This window comes from Empidonax traillii, unplaced genomic scaffold (assembly GCF_003031625.1).
Source record: "Empidonax traillii isolate 1590-97213 ecotype Southwest subspecies unplaced genomic scaffold, ASM303162v1 scaffold172:size1107868, whole genome shotgun sequence".
Lineage (NCBI taxonomy): Eukaryota > Metazoa > Chordata > Aves > Passeriformes > Tyrannidae > Empidonax > Empidonax traillii.
In genome coordinates, this window is record NW_020955365.1 from 619,511 (window position 1) to 637,319 (window position 17,809).

At 41.9% G+C, this 17,809-nt stretch overlaps 1 protein-coding gene across 1 annotated transcript in view; it reads left to right on the forward strand.

The window, feature by feature from the left end:
- UTP20 (UTP20 small subunit processome component) overlaps nt 1-17,809 on the forward strand; it is a 63,303-nt gene that overhangs the window by 6,720 nt on the left and 38,774 nt on the right. Inside the window, exons 9-22 of the mRNA XM_027885797.1 lie at nt 687-833; nt 1,324-1,458; nt 3,032-3,109; nt 3,720-3,898; nt 5,855-6,010; nt 6,513-6,601; nt 11,180-11,285; nt 12,488-12,638; nt 13,039-13,101; nt 13,432-13,590; nt 14,616-14,692; nt 15,557-15,636; nt 16,325-16,568; nt 17,517-17,729. Of these exons, the coding sequence (XP_027741598.1) occupies nt 687-833; nt 1,324-1,458; nt 3,032-3,109; nt 3,720-3,898; nt 5,855-6,010; nt 6,513-6,601; nt 11,180-11,285; nt 12,488-12,638; nt 13,039-13,101; nt 13,432-13,590; nt 14,616-14,692; nt 15,557-15,636; nt 16,325-16,568; nt 17,517-17,729 (1,877 nt within the window). The remainder of the gene's footprint in view (nt 1-686; nt 834-1,323; nt 1,459-3,031; nt 3,110-3,719; nt 3,899-5,854; nt 6,011-6,512; nt 6,602-11,179; nt 11,286-12,487; nt 12,639-13,038; nt 13,102-13,431; nt 13,591-14,615; nt 14,693-15,556; nt 15,637-16,324; nt 16,569-17,516; nt 17,730-17,809) is intronic.

The following is a 17,809-nucleotide window of genomic DNA, read 5'->3' on the forward strand; positions in this document are numbered from 1 at the left end:
TTTTGTATCTCTGAGATCTCATTGACTCAGCATCTGCAGATGTGATGAAATCTTGGAAATTTGTGACATAATTCCTTTTAACGAGGCTTGTTTTTTTTTAACCTGGGAACTGGTGGGTGTGTGGTGATATCTTGCTAAGAGGGAAATATTCATGTAGTCTGTGATAGCTGCCTATAGGTTCAGTGTATAAGATCAAGGATAGTTTATATCCTCTCTACAGAAAGGGACAATAGGTAATAGGAAATAGGCAATTCTAGTGTCTGTATAATGTACATGATATGAGAAACCTCAGTATCCACATTAGCATAATGATGCATCAAGTGTAAAAGGACCTAAGTTTTGATAATTCCAGTGAAAACTGGGTCTTTCCATACCACTGTGGGTCTGGAGCTGAATATTTCTATTCCTTTTTCCTATTTTGTATGTCAGATGTTGGCCTTTCTGGAGACCTTCACTTTAGGAGATACTTGTGTTTCTGTCCAAGGAATCTGGGATGTGGTTTTACATAAGGGAAATCACATAGTGTTCTTACAAGGTTCAATTTGTTGACCATGTGTGAGAGGGCCAGCAGTAGTTTGTTGGGCAGCTGAGATGTCGATTCCTTAGAATTTACTTCAAGTAGCAGTAAGTGAAACAGAGTCTGGTATTTATCTGAAACATTTCACTTTCCTATTTTATTTAAACAGGAGTCACTCTTAGACTTGCAGAGGAAAATAACTAAGGCCAACTGCTGTGTGGCTTCAGAGCAGATGGAAAGGATTCTGCAAGCTTATCTGATCCTCACGGAACATGTGAATGGATCCAAAATCTCACTGCCTGAAGATGTGTGTCGGGTAGGTCAGACCGTCACTTTGATGTGTCAGAGTTGAATATGGAAGAGGTGTGGTAATCTGAAGCACCCGTACATATTTCTGGTGCATCATTGGCCTTAAGATTTGAGTTGAGTGAACAGAGATACTTATTTTGAGTTTTGCTACCTCTCCAGTCCTGTGAGATTTTACCTCTCTATTGCAATGCTAGTGTGGTCTCTCCTTTTAATGAGCAAGGGGGAAAGTGAACTGCTGTTTCTAGAGACCTGTTCCTGCCTCTGTGGAGACCTAGACCCCCATATCAGTGGTGAAGCAGTTCTGCAAGATTCACTTAAATTTGACCTCACTAGGATAGATTTAGTGCCTTCAGACTTCAACCAGACTATTAGGATTTGTTTCTGTGGGCTGAAGCTTAGATCACTGTGCCCTCCTGCTCCAGGGACTGTCCAGGTCATTCAGACCAGTTAATCATTGTATTCATGGATGAATATCAGTTCTCTCTTTCTCATTTCAGGTTTTAATAAAAATGTTACAAACACCATATCTCTCATCATCTTGCTGCAAGACGCTGCTGAACACCATTTCTACATTCCTGCTGGCTGAGAATGTTTTGTTGCCTGATTGTTTAACCAAGGAAGCTATTGAGAAGGTAATAAGCATTGCTGCTTATGCCAGATATCCCAGAGTTCAAGTTCCTTAGAGCAGACTGATCTCTGGACATTCCATTTCAGGCTGGGAAATATACTGTAAGGTTCTCTTTAGCCTTTTTGCACAGGTAAGGGAGAAGCTGCCCAATACCTTAAATAATGTCTGATGAGGTCTTGGGACTCCTTGACAGTCTTGCACAGACCCTCAGTATTGCAGTGCCACCATGGCAGACATCATTGCAATGAAAACCAGGTTCTAATTCAAATACCTACAGCCTCTGTAGAGAAAGGAGGGAGAACAGGAAAGGGACACATCCTGCCCAAGATAATAAAGCAGGTCAGTGAGACAGCCTTACTGGAAAAGGTACGTTTTTTCATTATGTTTACAAGCATTTAATGGGCATGGCTTAGCCACGTGAACAGGGTTCATAAAAGTGCAGTTTTGATTTAGAAAGTACAGGGGTAAGCATATTTCAGTACTACCTTTGCTCCTGAAGCATTGAACAGGATTAACTGTGTACATTCCTATCAAATGCAGTGTTACAGAGATTAACAGGAGGTGCTACTAGGGAGTCTGATTCTTTAGTTTTCCTGTTACAGCACATTATGATTTTGCAGTTAACAGTGTGGACTGTAGTTGTAGTGTGAGTGTAAAAAAAACCAAAAAGCAAACAAACTGAAACCAAAACCCAACCAAAAAACAAACAAACAAACAAACAAAAAGAAAAAAAACTCCCACGAAAAAAACAACCCAAAAAAGACCCCCCAAAAAACCATAAAACCCCACAACTTGAAAGAAAAATGCCATGCAATTTACAATGGCAAAGCAAGGCTTTTGCAATTGTTTAGAAAAGATTAAATTTCATCTGGTTTTCAGTGTTTACTTGTGTTGAAGTAAGGTTGGTTCTGCCTGTGGCATGAGGCCAGTTTTGCTCAAGAGATGTCCTTCAAACATTTGAGAATATTTGTGTGAGCTTCTTTTAAACTGGAGGAGGCTTAAAGCTGTCCTTGTCTTCTGAAGGATCTGGGAAAAGAGATCTAGGTGTGTATTTTATGTTGTACGTCTTGGCATTGAGGAGCACCGATCCTGGGTATCTCAAAGGACTGTTCCTGTCTTGGATCCTCCAGAAGCACAGAGGTTGGCTCTGCCCATGAAGTAGTAAACTTCCTGCAACCTGCTACGCAAAAAAAAATGCCGAGTTGAAATATATTTTCCTGACACTTGGTGTCTATGCTGCAGTCCTAGAACTTTAAACTTATATTTTCCACATCACGTTAAAGAGATAGGTCAGCCGTCTTTGCACAGAGACAGTTGGATCCAGCAGCGTTTGTCAAAAAGGGTTATATCAGCAGGGTTTGTTAAAATGGACTATGCATTTCTGGACCTGAATTGTCACTTGGAAATGATATTGCTCTATATGCCAGAACTAGCAAGAGAGCCAGACTGGGTGTCTCAGAGTTCAAAGCATGATTGATACATGTACCAGAGAAAAAGGTTCCATGGATAGTGGAGAGTTGACTATGAAATGTCTCTTGTTAATCTGTTCCTGTCCACCTTTCATTTGCATCTTGCAGGTATTTGCAAGTGGATTTGAACGGTGCTTTCTTTTGGACTTTTCTGAAGCGATGTTTACAGTGAAGCAATTTGAGAGGGTAAGTGGAAGCATTTGTGCATTATGTTTACTTTTGTTGCCAAAGGGAACAACTCTGAATCCACAGTATATTTACCTGCCCTGTATGCTGAAGGATCGTGTGTTGACACGATGTTTATTTAAATGTCTGGCATAATCTGATAAGAATGAAAAAGGCTACTTATGCTATGATGTTAAAAGTTTTGTAAGGGTTTTCAGAGATGTAGAAGGTGATAGGTATCTGTTCACAAAAATAAACCTCTCTATTGAGAATTAAAAGGATGGGCATGTTATGACCTCTAACTGGTGATCTGTGAGAAATCAAATTAATTAAATGGAATGGGACGTGAAAGCCAAGTTTGGGTATCTGGAATGTCCTAATGACACTTGATTTGGGACAAACTGAGGTTTTTTGTTAAACCACTGTCCCTGCTGGGATAAAAGAATGTCTGTGTGCTGGTGTCTAGGGTAACCAGGACTGATAAGTTTGGTGCTTTGCTGGCTCACTTGAGAGCATTTAGATTCCTGTGTGGCTGGTGTCACGTGGGGTTTTTTGTGGGTTTGATGATGGTTAAAGAAACTTGCCAATCCTTGACTTTTGACCTTTTTTTCTTTTTTTTTTGTCCCTTCAGCATTTTCTCCCATGCTTTCTACAATACATTGAACATTGCTTCTCTGGCACAGATACCTTTACAAAGGACGAGGCTGTGGCAATTCTGGCTAAACTCATTTTGGTGAAAGCAGAGCCTCCTACCATTGGTTCAATGGCATTTGAAAAGTATCCTCTCGTTTTCACTGAATCGTCTGTCAGGTGAGACTTTTCAAGTTTAGCACTTGACACTGGATATGTCTGCATGGCTGTAGGCCTAAAGGCAGTGCAGAGCTATGTAAACGTTGCCCTCCAGTGTTAGCTGGAACTGTGTGAATGGCAGCATTGCTGGCAGATTTGCAAACCAAGTGAAACAGCAGGATCCCATTTTACTTTTTGAGATTATTTGAGAAGAGATGCTGCTCTGGAAAGGATATCACTATTATAAAAGGAGTGTTGTGGTACATGTATGATGGGGATTTGTTACACTAACATGCATGCTGCATCCTGAGGCAGGTAATCTTTGTAGTGAGTGCTGCAGTTTATGTTCTCATCATTACTAACCTTCTGCCTGTGCCCCATCTTTCTTCCCTGTAGGCATATGTCTTGTCCAGGAGCTTTGTGGCAGCAGTACTACAGTCTTACCATAGAGCACAGCTGGATACGAAGAGACATGTAATTAATGCAGATACAGCACTGTGCTGGCACAGCTTGACTGCTTCTAGTTGCAAAATTGGCTTTGTTGCAGTGAAGTGGTTGCTTTCCCCTGAAGCCTCTTTGGGGTAAACACTGAAGCACAGAAGGACTGTTGCTGATCCACTGATAGTGACCCTTCTAGTAGTTCTGACTCAGAGAATTCAAAACTTCTGACTTGTATTGTCTTTTATGTAAGGTTTTATCTTTCTTAAAAGCAACCCACTCTTTGTGTGTTGGGTATTTTTTATTATTTTTACTTAATAAGAGTGAAGGTACTGGGGTTTAGAGAACAAAAGGTTGAGTCAAAATGATTGAATTTGGTTTTCTTGCCATATGTTCTTTGTCTGTTGATCTCCCTGGTTTTTCAGTGGTATGGAGTACATAGCTGAGAGGACCTTGGTCCTGCCTGGACTTTTTTTGTGCTCTTGCAATGTCAGTGGTAGAAGTTAGGGCTAGGAGACATCTCGAGTTGCATACCCCATCTCCTACCTAGGATGGAATTGGCATGTCCTAAACCAGTCCTGAAAGATATCTGACCAAATAGTTGTTAAACACTCCAATTCTGGAGATTCCCAAGCTGCCTCTGGCAGTCTGTGCAAGTACTTAATGGTTACACAGGTGTGTTTTTGATTTATTTGGTGTGTTTTTTTTATTGTTGTTGTTTTTTCCTCATCCTTAATGTATGAATTAAACCTCCTTTACTGCACTTTAAATCCCTTGCTGCTTATCTGCAGGGAACATAAGGAGCAGAATATTTCTTACTCTTTGCATGCAATTATGAATAGCAGGCTTTGTTCATCAGAAGTGTCTGAGATCTTCTTTCCCTGGACCAGCAATCCTAATTCCTTGAGGTTTATCTCATAAATTTTTTTTCTTAAGCCTCTAATGATTCTTGATGTTGGCTTTTTATTAGCTTCTGTATTTCTTGAAGGGTGAAGCCTATAGAGCCTTCTGTGATCTTGCAAGCACTTGGTGGAATGGAAAGATTGGTGTTCGTGGAGTGTGACGTACTGTTCATATGTTCCAGTATTGTGTCAGCCCTTTCTGCCTGCACATAGGCTAGTTGTTTTGGGCTCAGCTTGTGATTCCTTTTAAGTCCCAAAACTTTTACTTCACTGTTTTTTTTCTGTCCTTCACCTGTGTCAATGGAATTGTGGTTTATTAACAACAGTCATAACAGAGGTGACTTTCAGGTGCTCCTAGAGTCCTAGCACCTGAGTCGTGAGGGTGTCCAACTGAGAACTAGTGTCTTCTAGAAGTATTATTTGAACTTGAAATAAAGACCTGAGACTTCTTGTGGGCCATGGTTTGTGCTCTTCAGTTATTTTGTGCTGTAGAGGACATTGAAAAGAAAAAATCCCTTGGGTTGTCCAAGTCCTTTTTGCTAGAAGTAGCAAACTTAATTTTGAATATCATAGGAGGAAAGGAAACAATCTCTGATATTCAGTGGTGAATTACTAAAAAGTTTGGTTTTATTTTTAGCTCAAATACAAGGCAACAAACAAGTAAAAGACAAGGAGAAAAGGCAGAAGTGCCAGTGTTGGATTACGTACTATCTTTAATCGGTTTACCAGAGAAGGAAGACATCACTGACCTTTCGCAGTCTTGGGTTGCCTTGGTTGTACTGCCACATATCAGGTAAGGGATATTCTAAGGTACTACTGTCTTGTATTTCTGTAGTACTGTCTAGTTCACTTTCTGTAAGAAATCACTTTACTAAGAAAAGGACAATAATTACTACCCCTAGATTAAGGAAACCAGGATTAGAAGGCAAAAAAATGCTGTGTGGAAATACCATGAGTCAACAGTAAAGACAGGAATACAGTATCAGAATTGATTGCCTACTCACTAAATTGGGTGCTCTGTCTAGAGTTGTTCTTGACACAGTTTCTATTTTAAGCAATATTCTCTCTTGACAGTGTTTTTTTCCAGTAATTATTAAAGGAATTGTTAGAAGGTGCAGTGAATGCTACAACTGAAATTGTGAATCAGAAATAGCTTTGCTGCTGGTTTCAAACTTGGGGTTAGCTACCTGTAATTTAGTACAAGTACCTGTAATTTAGATGTGGAAAAGGAGGTTTCATGTGTGTGTTGGTGTCAGTGTAATAGAGATAAAAGTCTTCCCATTTACTTTGGACAGACCAATGCACAAAGAAAACATTCTGCCTCGTGTGACAAGTTTTATAGATTCTCTCTTCACAGCCATTGACAGAGGAAGCCACTGCAAAGGTCAGTTATGTTTACTTCCTGTTTGTTTGCTTTTTGTTGATATATAAAATAGTATAAAACAGTTTTTCTACTGACACAGAGCACGAAAATGAATAGCATTTCGTCCAAAATTATTTGCCAACTCGAGTAAAACTGAAGGAGCAAAGCCTGGGAGGAAACAACCTCGAGGAAACAACTCTGCATTTGCTGTTCATAATAGTAATGGGGTGGCAGATGTTCTGCTTAGTGGAGGACAAAGGTAATTGGGAAGGAAATCGATCTAAACCAGATCCAGGATGAAGCAGTCAAGTGAAGAAGAGGCTGTTGACTTGTAAGCTCCAATTCAAACCTATAGTGCAAAGTCTGGGACATTACCTGTCAGTTGATAGCTGTCAGTTAATAGCTAAACAGCAATAACAACTATACACTCAATCTAGCACATTCCAACCAAATATGTTATCTTGAACCCTTTGAGCCCTATGCTGGATGCCAAAAAGGACTGTCATGGTTTAATCCCAGCTGGCATCTAAGCGCCCTCACAGCTGCTTATCTGCTCATACTTGCCTGGTGGGATGGGGGAGAGAATGAGAAGAGTAAAAATGAGAAAATTTGTGGATTGAGGTAAAGACAGGTTAGTAGGTAAAACGAACCACACACACAAGGAAAGCAAAACAAGGAATTCATTCACCACTTCCCATGGGCAGGCAGGTCTTCAACCATCTCCAGGAAAGAAGGGCTCCATCGTGTGTAACGGTGACTTGGGAAGACAGACACCATCATTCCAAATGTCCTGCACTTCCTTCTTCTTCCCCCAGCTTTATATGTGAGCATGATGCTCAATATCCCTTTGGTCAGTTGGGGTCAGCTGTCCTGGATGTGTCCCCTCCCAACATCTTGTGCACCCCCAGCCCCCTCACTGATGGGGTGGGGTGAGAAGCAGAAAAGGCCTTGATGCTTTGTGAGTACTGCTCACTAAAAAACATCCCTGCGTTATCAACACTGTTTTCAGTGGAAATCCAAGCCAGAGCCCATACTAGCTATTATGAAGAAAATTAACTCTATCCCAGCCAAAACCATTACATTCTCCATCCATTATTTGATAACATTGAGCATTTATGTCGTGCTCAGGTACCACGATCCAATGCAACCTCATTATCCACCCTTCCCTTTCCCATCCTTTGATATAACACACCTGTATCATTCCCTTAGTCTGTGGACCGCCCCTGTAAAATGTCTACAAAATGTCCACTGACTTCATTTAGTCCAGGAATTTGGGCTGTAGCTGTTATGGTGATCACTTGGGACAGGAGAAATGGTGTGTTGTGTGCAGTCATTTGGCACTAAAGTCAACTCATGTTGGTTCATTGCTGCACTTGCACTGCTTCTTGTAAGGCATGTCCTCCACTGGTGTGAGTGGTTCCTGCTATAGTAATTACTATAACATACAACTTAAAGCATGGGTTATGATAATTTAAAGGTATATATCTGTTACAGTCTTGACCTCTGGTTCCTTTGGGCCAGACCACAAGGTTTAACATTGCAGTGAACTCCTCTCCTTGCCCCTGCTTGGGATTGGACTTGGCCATGGACTGCAGTCTGTCTCCTCAGGGGAATACCTGCTTCAGGTGGAATCTTACCTATGAGTCAGTCTCTCCAGGGGTTTACCTGCTATGGTGTAGAGTTACCCACAACCGCAGTTGCTTTGACATGCAGCTGTTCCAGTGCAGCCTTATCCATAGGCCATGATGCCCTCAGAGGTATACCTGCTCCAAATGTGACCTTATCCATGGCTGCACTCCCTCCAGGAGCATACCTGCTCTGTCCTGAGCTTATCTGTGGCCAAACACTTTGAGGCGCTCCAGTATGACCATAGCCAGCGATGCGTCAAGGTGTACCTGCTGCAGCATGGACTTATCCTTGGCCCACAATCCCTTCAGAGGTACACCTGCTGCAGCACGAGCGTAACTACAGCCACAGATGGTTTGAGATGTACCTACTTTGGCATGGACTTAACCACGGCAACAGACGTGGGGTGTCCTGTTCCTGCATGGACTCATCTACAGATCACAGCCCGATTGACTTGAATTTGCACAGGAGTTCCAGCCTGCCCAGTACAGTGGGACAAAATCATCAGCAATGCCCTGGCTGCCTGCCAACTAGGTGTATTGCCATGACTGTTATCAAAATGTTCCCAGATATGGCAGAGTAAGATAATAAGCAGTACAGCACTCCAACAAGCAGTGAAAGCAAAAAGCAGCCACAAATACTGGATGCTGATATACCATAAGACAAGCAAGCTCTATGGCAAGCACAGAAGCTTGTCAGTTGATAGTTGAACAGCAGTAACAGCTCTAAGTTCAATCTGGCACACTCCAATCAAATCTGTTGTTATCTTCACGTGTAGTGCCAGAAAGGACTGTCATGTCTTAACCCCAGCCAGCAACTAAGCCCCACACAGCTGCTCACTCAGTAGGGAAGAGGGGAGAGCATCAGAAGGGTAAAAGTGAGAAAATTCATGGTTTGAGATAAAGACAGTTTAGAAGTAAAGCAAAAGTCGTGTGTGCAAGCAAAGCAAAACAAGGAATTGATTCATAACTTCCCATAGGCAGGCAGGTGTTCAGCCTTCCCCGGGAAAGCAGGACTCCAGCACTCATAACAGTTACTTGGGAAGATAAATGTCATCACTTCCAACATCCCCTCTTCCTTCTTCTTCCTCTAGTTTTATATTCTGAGCATGGCACCCTATGATAGGACATATCGCTTTGGTCAGTGGGGTCAGCTGATCCAGCTGTGTTCCCTTTTGCTGGTTTTGGCTTGGGTAGAGTTAATTTTCTTCACAGTGGACAGTATGGGTCTATGTTCTGGATTTGTGCTGAACACAGGGTTGATAACATAGAGATGTTTTTGTTATTGCTGAGCGGGGCTTACAGAGAGCCAAGGCCTTTTCTGCTTTTCATACTGCCAGGCTGGGGAGGAAGGTGGGGGTGCATGGGAGGCTGGGAGGAGACACAGCCAGGACAGGTGACCCCAGCTGACCAAAGGGATATTCCAGACCATATGACATCATGCTTAGTATATAAAGTCAGGGGAAGAAGGAGGAAGGGGAGGGCATTTTGGAGTGATGGTATTTGCCTTCCCAAGTAAGCTTTACGAGTCATGGAACCCTGCTCTCCTGGAGATGGATGAACACCTACCTGCTTATGGGAAGCAGAGAATTAAATCCTTGTTTCATTTTGCTCAAGTGTGTGGCCTCTACTTTGCCTATTAAGCTGTCTTTGTCTCCACCAATGAGTTTTGTGGCTTTTCACTTCTGATTCTCTCCCCGACGCTGCTGGTGGGGGGTGAGGGAGCAGCTGCATGGGGTTTAGTGGTTGGCGGGGGTTAAACCGTGACACCCTTCCCAACTCCTTGTGTACCCCCAACCTCCTCACTGATGGGGTTGAGTGAGAAGCAGAAAAGGCTTCTTCTGCTGTGGGAGTGGTGCTCAGCAGTAACAAAATCATCAACAGCAATTTCTAGCACAAATACAAAACACAGTTCCATACTAGCCACTATGAAGAAAATTTACTCTATCCCAGCCAAAACCAGCACACCATCTCTGACCCAGATGGCACCTCCAGTTCTAGAATGCTGCATTTTTTCTCCAGGCTTGGGTGGTCACTGATTGTTAGCCGTCTCTGGCCAGAAAAGAAAAAAAAAAAAAAAAAAAAAAAGGAGTTTTAACTGAGCTTGCTTAGGGCAGGGCAGTTGTTACTCAGAGAAATAGGAAGTATTTGGCCTTGTGCCAAAATATAAAAAAGTTTCGGAATGCCTCAGCTTCGATGGTCATTGTTCCTATGTTTGGAAGGGCTTTTCTAGAGCCTGTCATTTTCCATTTATAATACCTTTGTTAAAATTCCTAAATGTATCTGCCACTCAACTTTGTTGCTTTTTTTCTCTAGTATTTGTCAAGCATGACCCTTTTTGATTTAGACGATTTTTCTGTCATGTTTGCAGGGTTTGCATGCTGTTGTGATTATTTTGTTTGCAGTGTGTTTATCCTAAAAAAGGAATACCCAAAGTTTCTTTTCTTGGGTCTCATCTCTGATGGCAATAGTAGCAGCTACGTAAAAGCTCAGTGGGTGTGCAAGAAGCACGTTGTTATTTCTTCATTTGCCCGTAAAGGAAAAGAAAATAAATGCAACCTTAGTCCTATACTCGTGACTCCTATTCTCCCACCTTACACCTACTTGCTTGGTTTCCTCACCCTTCTCTCAAACTAGGGTTCTTTATCGCATTGTGCTGAGACTCCTGCCACAGTGCTTAGCTCCGGATCTCTGCTTTCTGCACATGTGGGTGTGATGGAAGCTTGCAAACTGGGAGCTGTTCACAACCTTCAATGCTGGCTTGCTGGAGGAGGCATTTACTTTGATAGCCAGAGGAGCATTTCTTTTATATGTTACGATAATGGTTAGAAAATACACATGCTAGTTCTGGGATTCATGTGTTACCTTATTTCTGTGACTCCAGTTATTTCAGGATGGGTAAGCACCATACAGGGCTCAAGTCATTGAGAGCTGAGTAAATATACAAGCTGTTCTTGTTCTCTTTCTGCTCCAGGAAGCCTGTTTGTGGCCTGCCAAGCTGTAAGTACTCTTCTTAGTTTGGTGGAGTCCGCTGAAGTACTCCATTTGTTACCTGTGGAGCGTGTCAAGAGCCTGGTGACGTAAGTAAACTCTGCCTGTTCTGTGGTACTTAATGATTTTCCTTAGTAGAGCTAAGAGTTGACTTTGCCTTTATGTAGGAGCTTGCTAAATGCTTCTTTGTGTGCTACCCATTCTGTTACGTTGGTGCATTGCTTCAGTATTGTGGTTATGTAAGGGAAAAAATTTGTAGGCAGTGTTTGTTTGGAGAACCAAGTAGATGTAGTGCCTGTTCAGTGACACCTTCTCTGCAAACTGATGCTTTCTTAGACAGCTGCAAGGTAGTGTGTCAGGCAAGTTGGTTCTAGTTTTACTTTACTTTTACTAGTAACCCTGTGTCACGTTATAATGATAAAAGAGACAGGAACAGCACTTTCTGAGCTATGTCAAAAGCCTGAACTTCTGCAGTTTGCTGCTAGTGTTGGGATTCCACCACGTCCTTACTTATCCGTGTGTATGCTTGCTCTGTAGTGGGATGAGGTTTTGTATAATCTATTTTATTTATTTTAACTCTATTTTACTTATAATTAGCACACAAAACTGAGTGGATAGGGGGACTGGGGGAGACCATTAATCTCTCTCCAGCATCTCCCATCACTGTTGGCCTAGGAGCATTTCCAGGTCTTTGATGGCTTGAGCTTCAAAACATCCTGTTCAGTTAAGAAGTTATGGTGCCCATGTCTGAGGCGTGATGGATATGAAACAGCTTGTCCAGATCAGGCAGGAAGTATTGGCAACAAGCTGCAGTCTAATGCTTTTCTGACAGCTTTGGGCTGGGAATGTTAAATCTGCTTGGAACAAGGGATGTAAGGTACCAGAAGGAGGTTTCCCTGTGGGCAGGCAGGATTCCTGGTGTCTTACCTGAGCCAGGATTATTTCTCTTCTGTTGAAGTTGATCACTGACTGAGCCCCTGGGCAGTAGCAGAAGCCCTTGTGTGACCTATGGAGGTTTGTTTTCTGCAGCTGTGGGGAGGGGGTCCAGCATGTAAGCCCTAGCTTGACGAGCCTGATTAACACAAAAGAGGAATGTCATGCCTCTTGAGCTGTCACGGGCTTTGGGGCCAGTATGCTGGTAAAGTCTGACTTCACTGGCCTGCTGGTGCAAGCAGAGTCTGTAATCATGTGGAATTTTCCCTTAATGTTGTTATCACTACTGCCTTATTTTCCAATATCAGTGTTGTTGCAGTGCTCTCTGGATGCTAATACAACGCTCTCATTGTTTTAGCACTTTCCCTTCAGACCCCTCTGCATTGCTCTTGGCTGATCTCTATTACACGAGGTTGGCATTGTGTGGCTGCCGGGAACCCCTTTCCCAAGGGAACCTAATGGATTTGTTTGAGAAGTTATATCCTAATATTTCCACTGGTGTTTCCAAGGTAATTTGCTTTTTTGAGCACATGCGAAGTAATTTGTATTTTAACACCATAATTTAGGTAAACTTAATTAAATGATAAAGTCTGAAAGAAGAAACATGAGACTGTGTAAAGCTGTTACTTCCATAGTGTCTACTTAGAACTGTGTCAATGGGGCATGAGTCAACAGAGGTTAACTCTTAGCCTTGTGAGGCTTGCCTCTTCTGCAGAGGTGAATCAGAGCAAAAGCCTAGTGCGTTCATTTTTGATTGCCTTCTAGACTACGGGAGTTCATCTCTTTCTCAGGTCTAAGATGAACCTAGTGAAATCAGTCTTCTATGCAAAACATTAACCTTTGTGTAGGTGTATATGTGTCTGTGTATATCGCCTGCATGCTTCTGACATATGTTTCTGCTTTGAATAGGTTCGGCTGTTGACTATTCGAATTCTAAACCATTTTGATAATCCGCCTTCTAGACAGATTGAGGTGGGGCTAGAACTTTTCATTTAACATTTCAAAACCATCTGTGTTTGTTATTGTGTGTGAACTGTTTTCCGCTTTGCAGAAGCAAAGCATGGATCTGGTAGAAGTTGTCCTCTGTTTCTATGCTTTCACATTCCAGTTTTATCACTTCATCCTGCTGCCTTCTGGTGTTTTCAGATGTGTGTGTTATGATGTCTAAATGGTGGAAACCAGAGCAAGTCCCTTGACTTTGTTCTTTGATCCGTAATGGCTGGGAGTCTCTGTAGTTTTGTTGAAATACTTCTCAATGAGGTAAAGGTATTCTAACAAAATGCATGCCACTTGTTTGTTCAGGGTGACAGCGCAGGGGAATTCCAGCCAGTATTTGCCATATTGCTCCAAGCAGAACTTGTGCCAGCAACAGTGAATGATTACAGAGAGAAACTTCTGCATTTGAGGAAACTAAGGTGTGACATAGTGCAGCCTGCAATACTAAGTGGATCTTTGCAGGAGGTAAGGATTTTTTGTCAAAAAGCAGTTGTCACATTCCTTTACTCTAAGAAACTGTTCTTATTCCATTGCATGGATTGCAGAGTTTTTAAGAAGAGTGCATAAAAAAATCAGTTAGCTCCCAGAGTAGGTTTTAGAAAACTTACTTGTAAGTAGGGATCACAACTCCCATTGTCCTTAGGAGTATTTAGTGTTTAGTAGAACAACAGTGGTATCTAGAAAAATGGCCCACAGTCAGATTCATCTGGGTTTGATGTCGTGGAAAGGAAGGCAAATGATTCCAGGGAGAAGCGAGTTAAGAGCAAATTTAAAATCATGACTGCCATACCCTCAGTGTGATTGAACTCCCACTGGCCGTTGGCAACCCTCGCTTACAGGTCTTGCTTCAGCATGAAAATCTTGTATGCCTGTGACTGTTGAATGTCTGCTGCTGAGATAAAGAAGGCCCTATCTTATAGATGTTAGAATGATCACAACTTTATTAATTAATTGATCACGGTTTTGGTATGAAGGTTGGTTTATTTTAGTTATTCTGGCTGTTGCTGTACCTGTATAATTTTTTTACTTTGACTTGTAGCTCCTGTGAGGAATGATTTTAGGTCATTCCTACTGCACGTAGTTCAACAGGGAGCCAGAGAGGACATGCTTTTAGGCCTAGTTGCAGTGAATACTCCTCTGGGCAAACTTCCCTTTTCCTGAGGTCCCTAGTGGTGCTATGGCCACACGGAAGTTGGAGAGGGAGACAGGAAGTCCAGATCATCTGTGCTGAACTGGTTTTTCCACATTCGTGTTATTTAGGTATGGTTACTACATCTCAGTGCAACTTACAGTAAATGGGGTCTGGATTTCCTCATGCAGCTAAGAGACAATTGTCTCTTGATATGTGTGACTTCATTACGTGTAGTGCTTCTGAGAACTTTTTTGATGAAAGTTTCCTCTTTGAGAGGAAGGAAGGTCAGAAAAGGTTGGTTGGTCTTTAACTACTGTTTTTTACATCTCATCAAGAATGGTATTGTATGTCATTCTAGGTGCCTCTTCGGTATTTACTGGGAATGCTTTATATTAACTTCAGCCCTCTCTGGGATCCTGTAATTGAACTCATAACGTGAGTATATGCAGTTAGATGCTGCAGTCTGTGGCTGTGTCACAGAACATTCCTTTCATTGTTCTGTGAACAAAAACTGAGGTAAAAATGTCCAGTTTGGAGAGATTTGGCCATGCGAACCTTCATGTGAAATCTTCTGATTTGATCTCTCAAATCTCAAACTTGTGTAGACTCTTAATTTTTAACTTAGTTGCTGATTTTTCTTTAAAGGGAACTTACAACAAATATAGTCAAATAGCATCAGAGTTTTTAGTCAGCAATAGCAGGATTTGATTTGTGTTTCACAAATGCTTAAAGGAGCAAGGAGTCCCTCTCAGTGTCCCCATCTCTGACTTTCTGTCCTTACTGAAAAACCTCAAAATCCTAATAAAGAATAGTAAAGTCTTACCATGGTGACAGCTGAGCTAAATACCAAAGTTAGTCTTTCAACATGACTTTATCTTCTTCTTTCCCCCCTTCTGCTGTACAATTAAAAAGGATGGGATTTTCCCCTTCAAACTAGTGAATTAATTAAAAAAAAAAATTAAACCAGCTCTTCAAAAGATAAGTCCATGGTAATTCTTCCTTTGGTTCTGTATGATTTACTGTACAAAAGTCAGTGGAAAGCTTGAGAACATTTTTACTCAATTTGAGTTCATTTGAAGTCATGAGATACAACCAGATTATTTTAATAACGGTTGACATTTGAGATCCGTGAGAAAAGGCAAGGAAGTGGTACAGCTGTATTGTGCAGATGTCCTGTCTCCGGACACCCACATTAAAGCAGTGATCAAAGCCTTTGATGGTGTTAGTTGTTAGCTAGCTGAGTGATGCCTACCTTTTTTTATTTTCCTTTTAACTTCATGCTGTCTTATGCTTTGTTAGTTCTCATGCAAAGGAAATGGAGAATAAACAGTTTTGGAAGGTCTTATATGAACATTTGGAGAGGGCTGCTACTTATGCTGGTAAGTCACCGCTCCTAAATGTTATGATAGTTACCCAGATAATTGTGAATTATGTGACTGTTTTTTATCTGCCCCAAATTTATGTGTGATGGGGGAATTCAAAACCAGTGTGCTCTTGGGTACTAGTGTCATGTCCGAAGAGCAGGAGTGGAGAGGCTCGGGACAAAACTGTATCTCCTGTCCTAAACACCAAGAAGTAGATAGAAAAGGCATCTGCATTACAAAGGGGAGTTGCAGGTTGTGGGAAGCCATGCAACACTTTGTCTGTGCTTAAGGCTGGCTCTGCTCAGACTAGTCAGGAACAATGACAAAACCTGTGTAATGCGGCTGACCATCTTTCTGCTCCATGGATTCAGTGGAATTTCTGCAAACTGTCCTTCCTGTGTGTGCTCCTGAGATTTACCTATGGTTGTGTGGAATCTAATATTTCAAGATAGAGCCATGAGCATGCAACTGTTTGTGAACTTCTCTGTTATTTGAGAGAACTCACCTAACTGAGATGTGCCAGGGTTGTAAGGCATCCTAGAATGCTTTCTAAGCAATGTATGCCTTTCAGGTCAGTGTTGAATACAATTGTGTCTAAACAGGTGCATGTCACCAAATATATTGCTTTTGTAATGATGGATGGATCCCTTGCTACTGGTTATTATAGAGTAACTTGAAATTATTTTCTTCATCTCTTCGGTAGAAATGGAGCTACAAAATGAACTAGATGAACAGGAGGAGAGCATTGCTGAAACAGAAAGCGAGAAGATACCAGAAGGAGCGGTGGGGACTGTCTTTCTGGAGCAGCTGAGGAGTAGAACAGATTGCAGTGAACGGCTGGACCACACAAACTACCGTTTTCTACTGTGGAAAGCACTGGATAAATTTCCAGACAGAGTAGAGCCTCGGTCGAGGGAACTTTCCCCACTTCTTTTGAGATTTATTCGGTGAATAAGATTTATTTTTCTCTTGAGAGGACACATTGCTTTCAGTGTGTTGCTGAGCTTTAGGACTGGCTATCCCATTATAGACCTCATTTCTTGAATGCATGGCTGATCAGGTGTCTATTTCCAGTTAAGATAACCTTTTGATGGAAATGTGGATTCTATTAGAAACATCACACACGAAGCAGGCTGAAATGAAACTTGGAGTACATTTTTTCTGCTCAGTCTCTTTTATTGAACTGCCACTGTCATAGCCTCATTACTCAATTAGGGAGTGATTTCAGTGGAAATAAAGTTCCTTTTTTGTGTGTGAAAATACATTTTAATTTGGAATCACAGAATACCAAAGTATTTTCCCCCATGATGGGAAAAATACTGATTTTGTTAGAGGCTGATTCGATTTTCTGCCCCTGGAGGGAGTGCAGTGGTGTGCTTGCATGTGTGCACACATCAGACAGTATGATGCACCTGGGGTAGATGTGATCTCATGGCAGGGGAGGGTTTCTGATATTCCTTTTCTATGTGGAAAACCTGTTTTGCTAGCCTTCCTGGAAAAATCTAGCTATTCTGTAGTAGGTGAGTTTCCTCATTTTCACACTGTTGTACTCACTGTTCACCTGCCCACTGCAGCAAACACAGTCCTCACGTCCTCCATGTGTCCTCTTTACAGACCTCTAGCAGTTCAGTGATTCATGTCTCTCTTCTCATCTCCACCAGATACTTCCAGTCTCCTCTAGTGTATCTGGTCACTACGTTGTACCTCTGCAAAGTGTAGGCAGAAGCATATCTTTGCTGAAATACGCTTCTTTAGGAATTTTAGCCACATCATGTCCCAAGACACAGTGGCATTAATAATAGGAGTTATATATTTTGGAGTTTTCAGTTGTTCTTGCCCTGAAATCTGGAAAAAAGCTGTGCTTCTTAATTCCTCTCTTCTTTTTCTAAACACAGAAATGAGTACTACCCAGCAGATTCCTTAGTGGCTCCATCTCAGGATCTCAGAAAGAAAACTAGTGGTGCCATAGCAGCAAAAGAAATACCCAGGGAAGAGGTGAATGATGTTGCTATGGAGGAGGAGGAGGAGGAGGAGGAAGAAGAAAAGGAAGAAGGGGAACCGATTAGTGTAGGACTACCAAAAAAGAAAACAAGAAGAGCTGCTGCTAAGTAAGTATTTTTAGTTTTCCCTTGCTGGTACTTTCATGGAAAGGCAGATTCAGCAGTTCATGTTGAGATACAAACTGTGG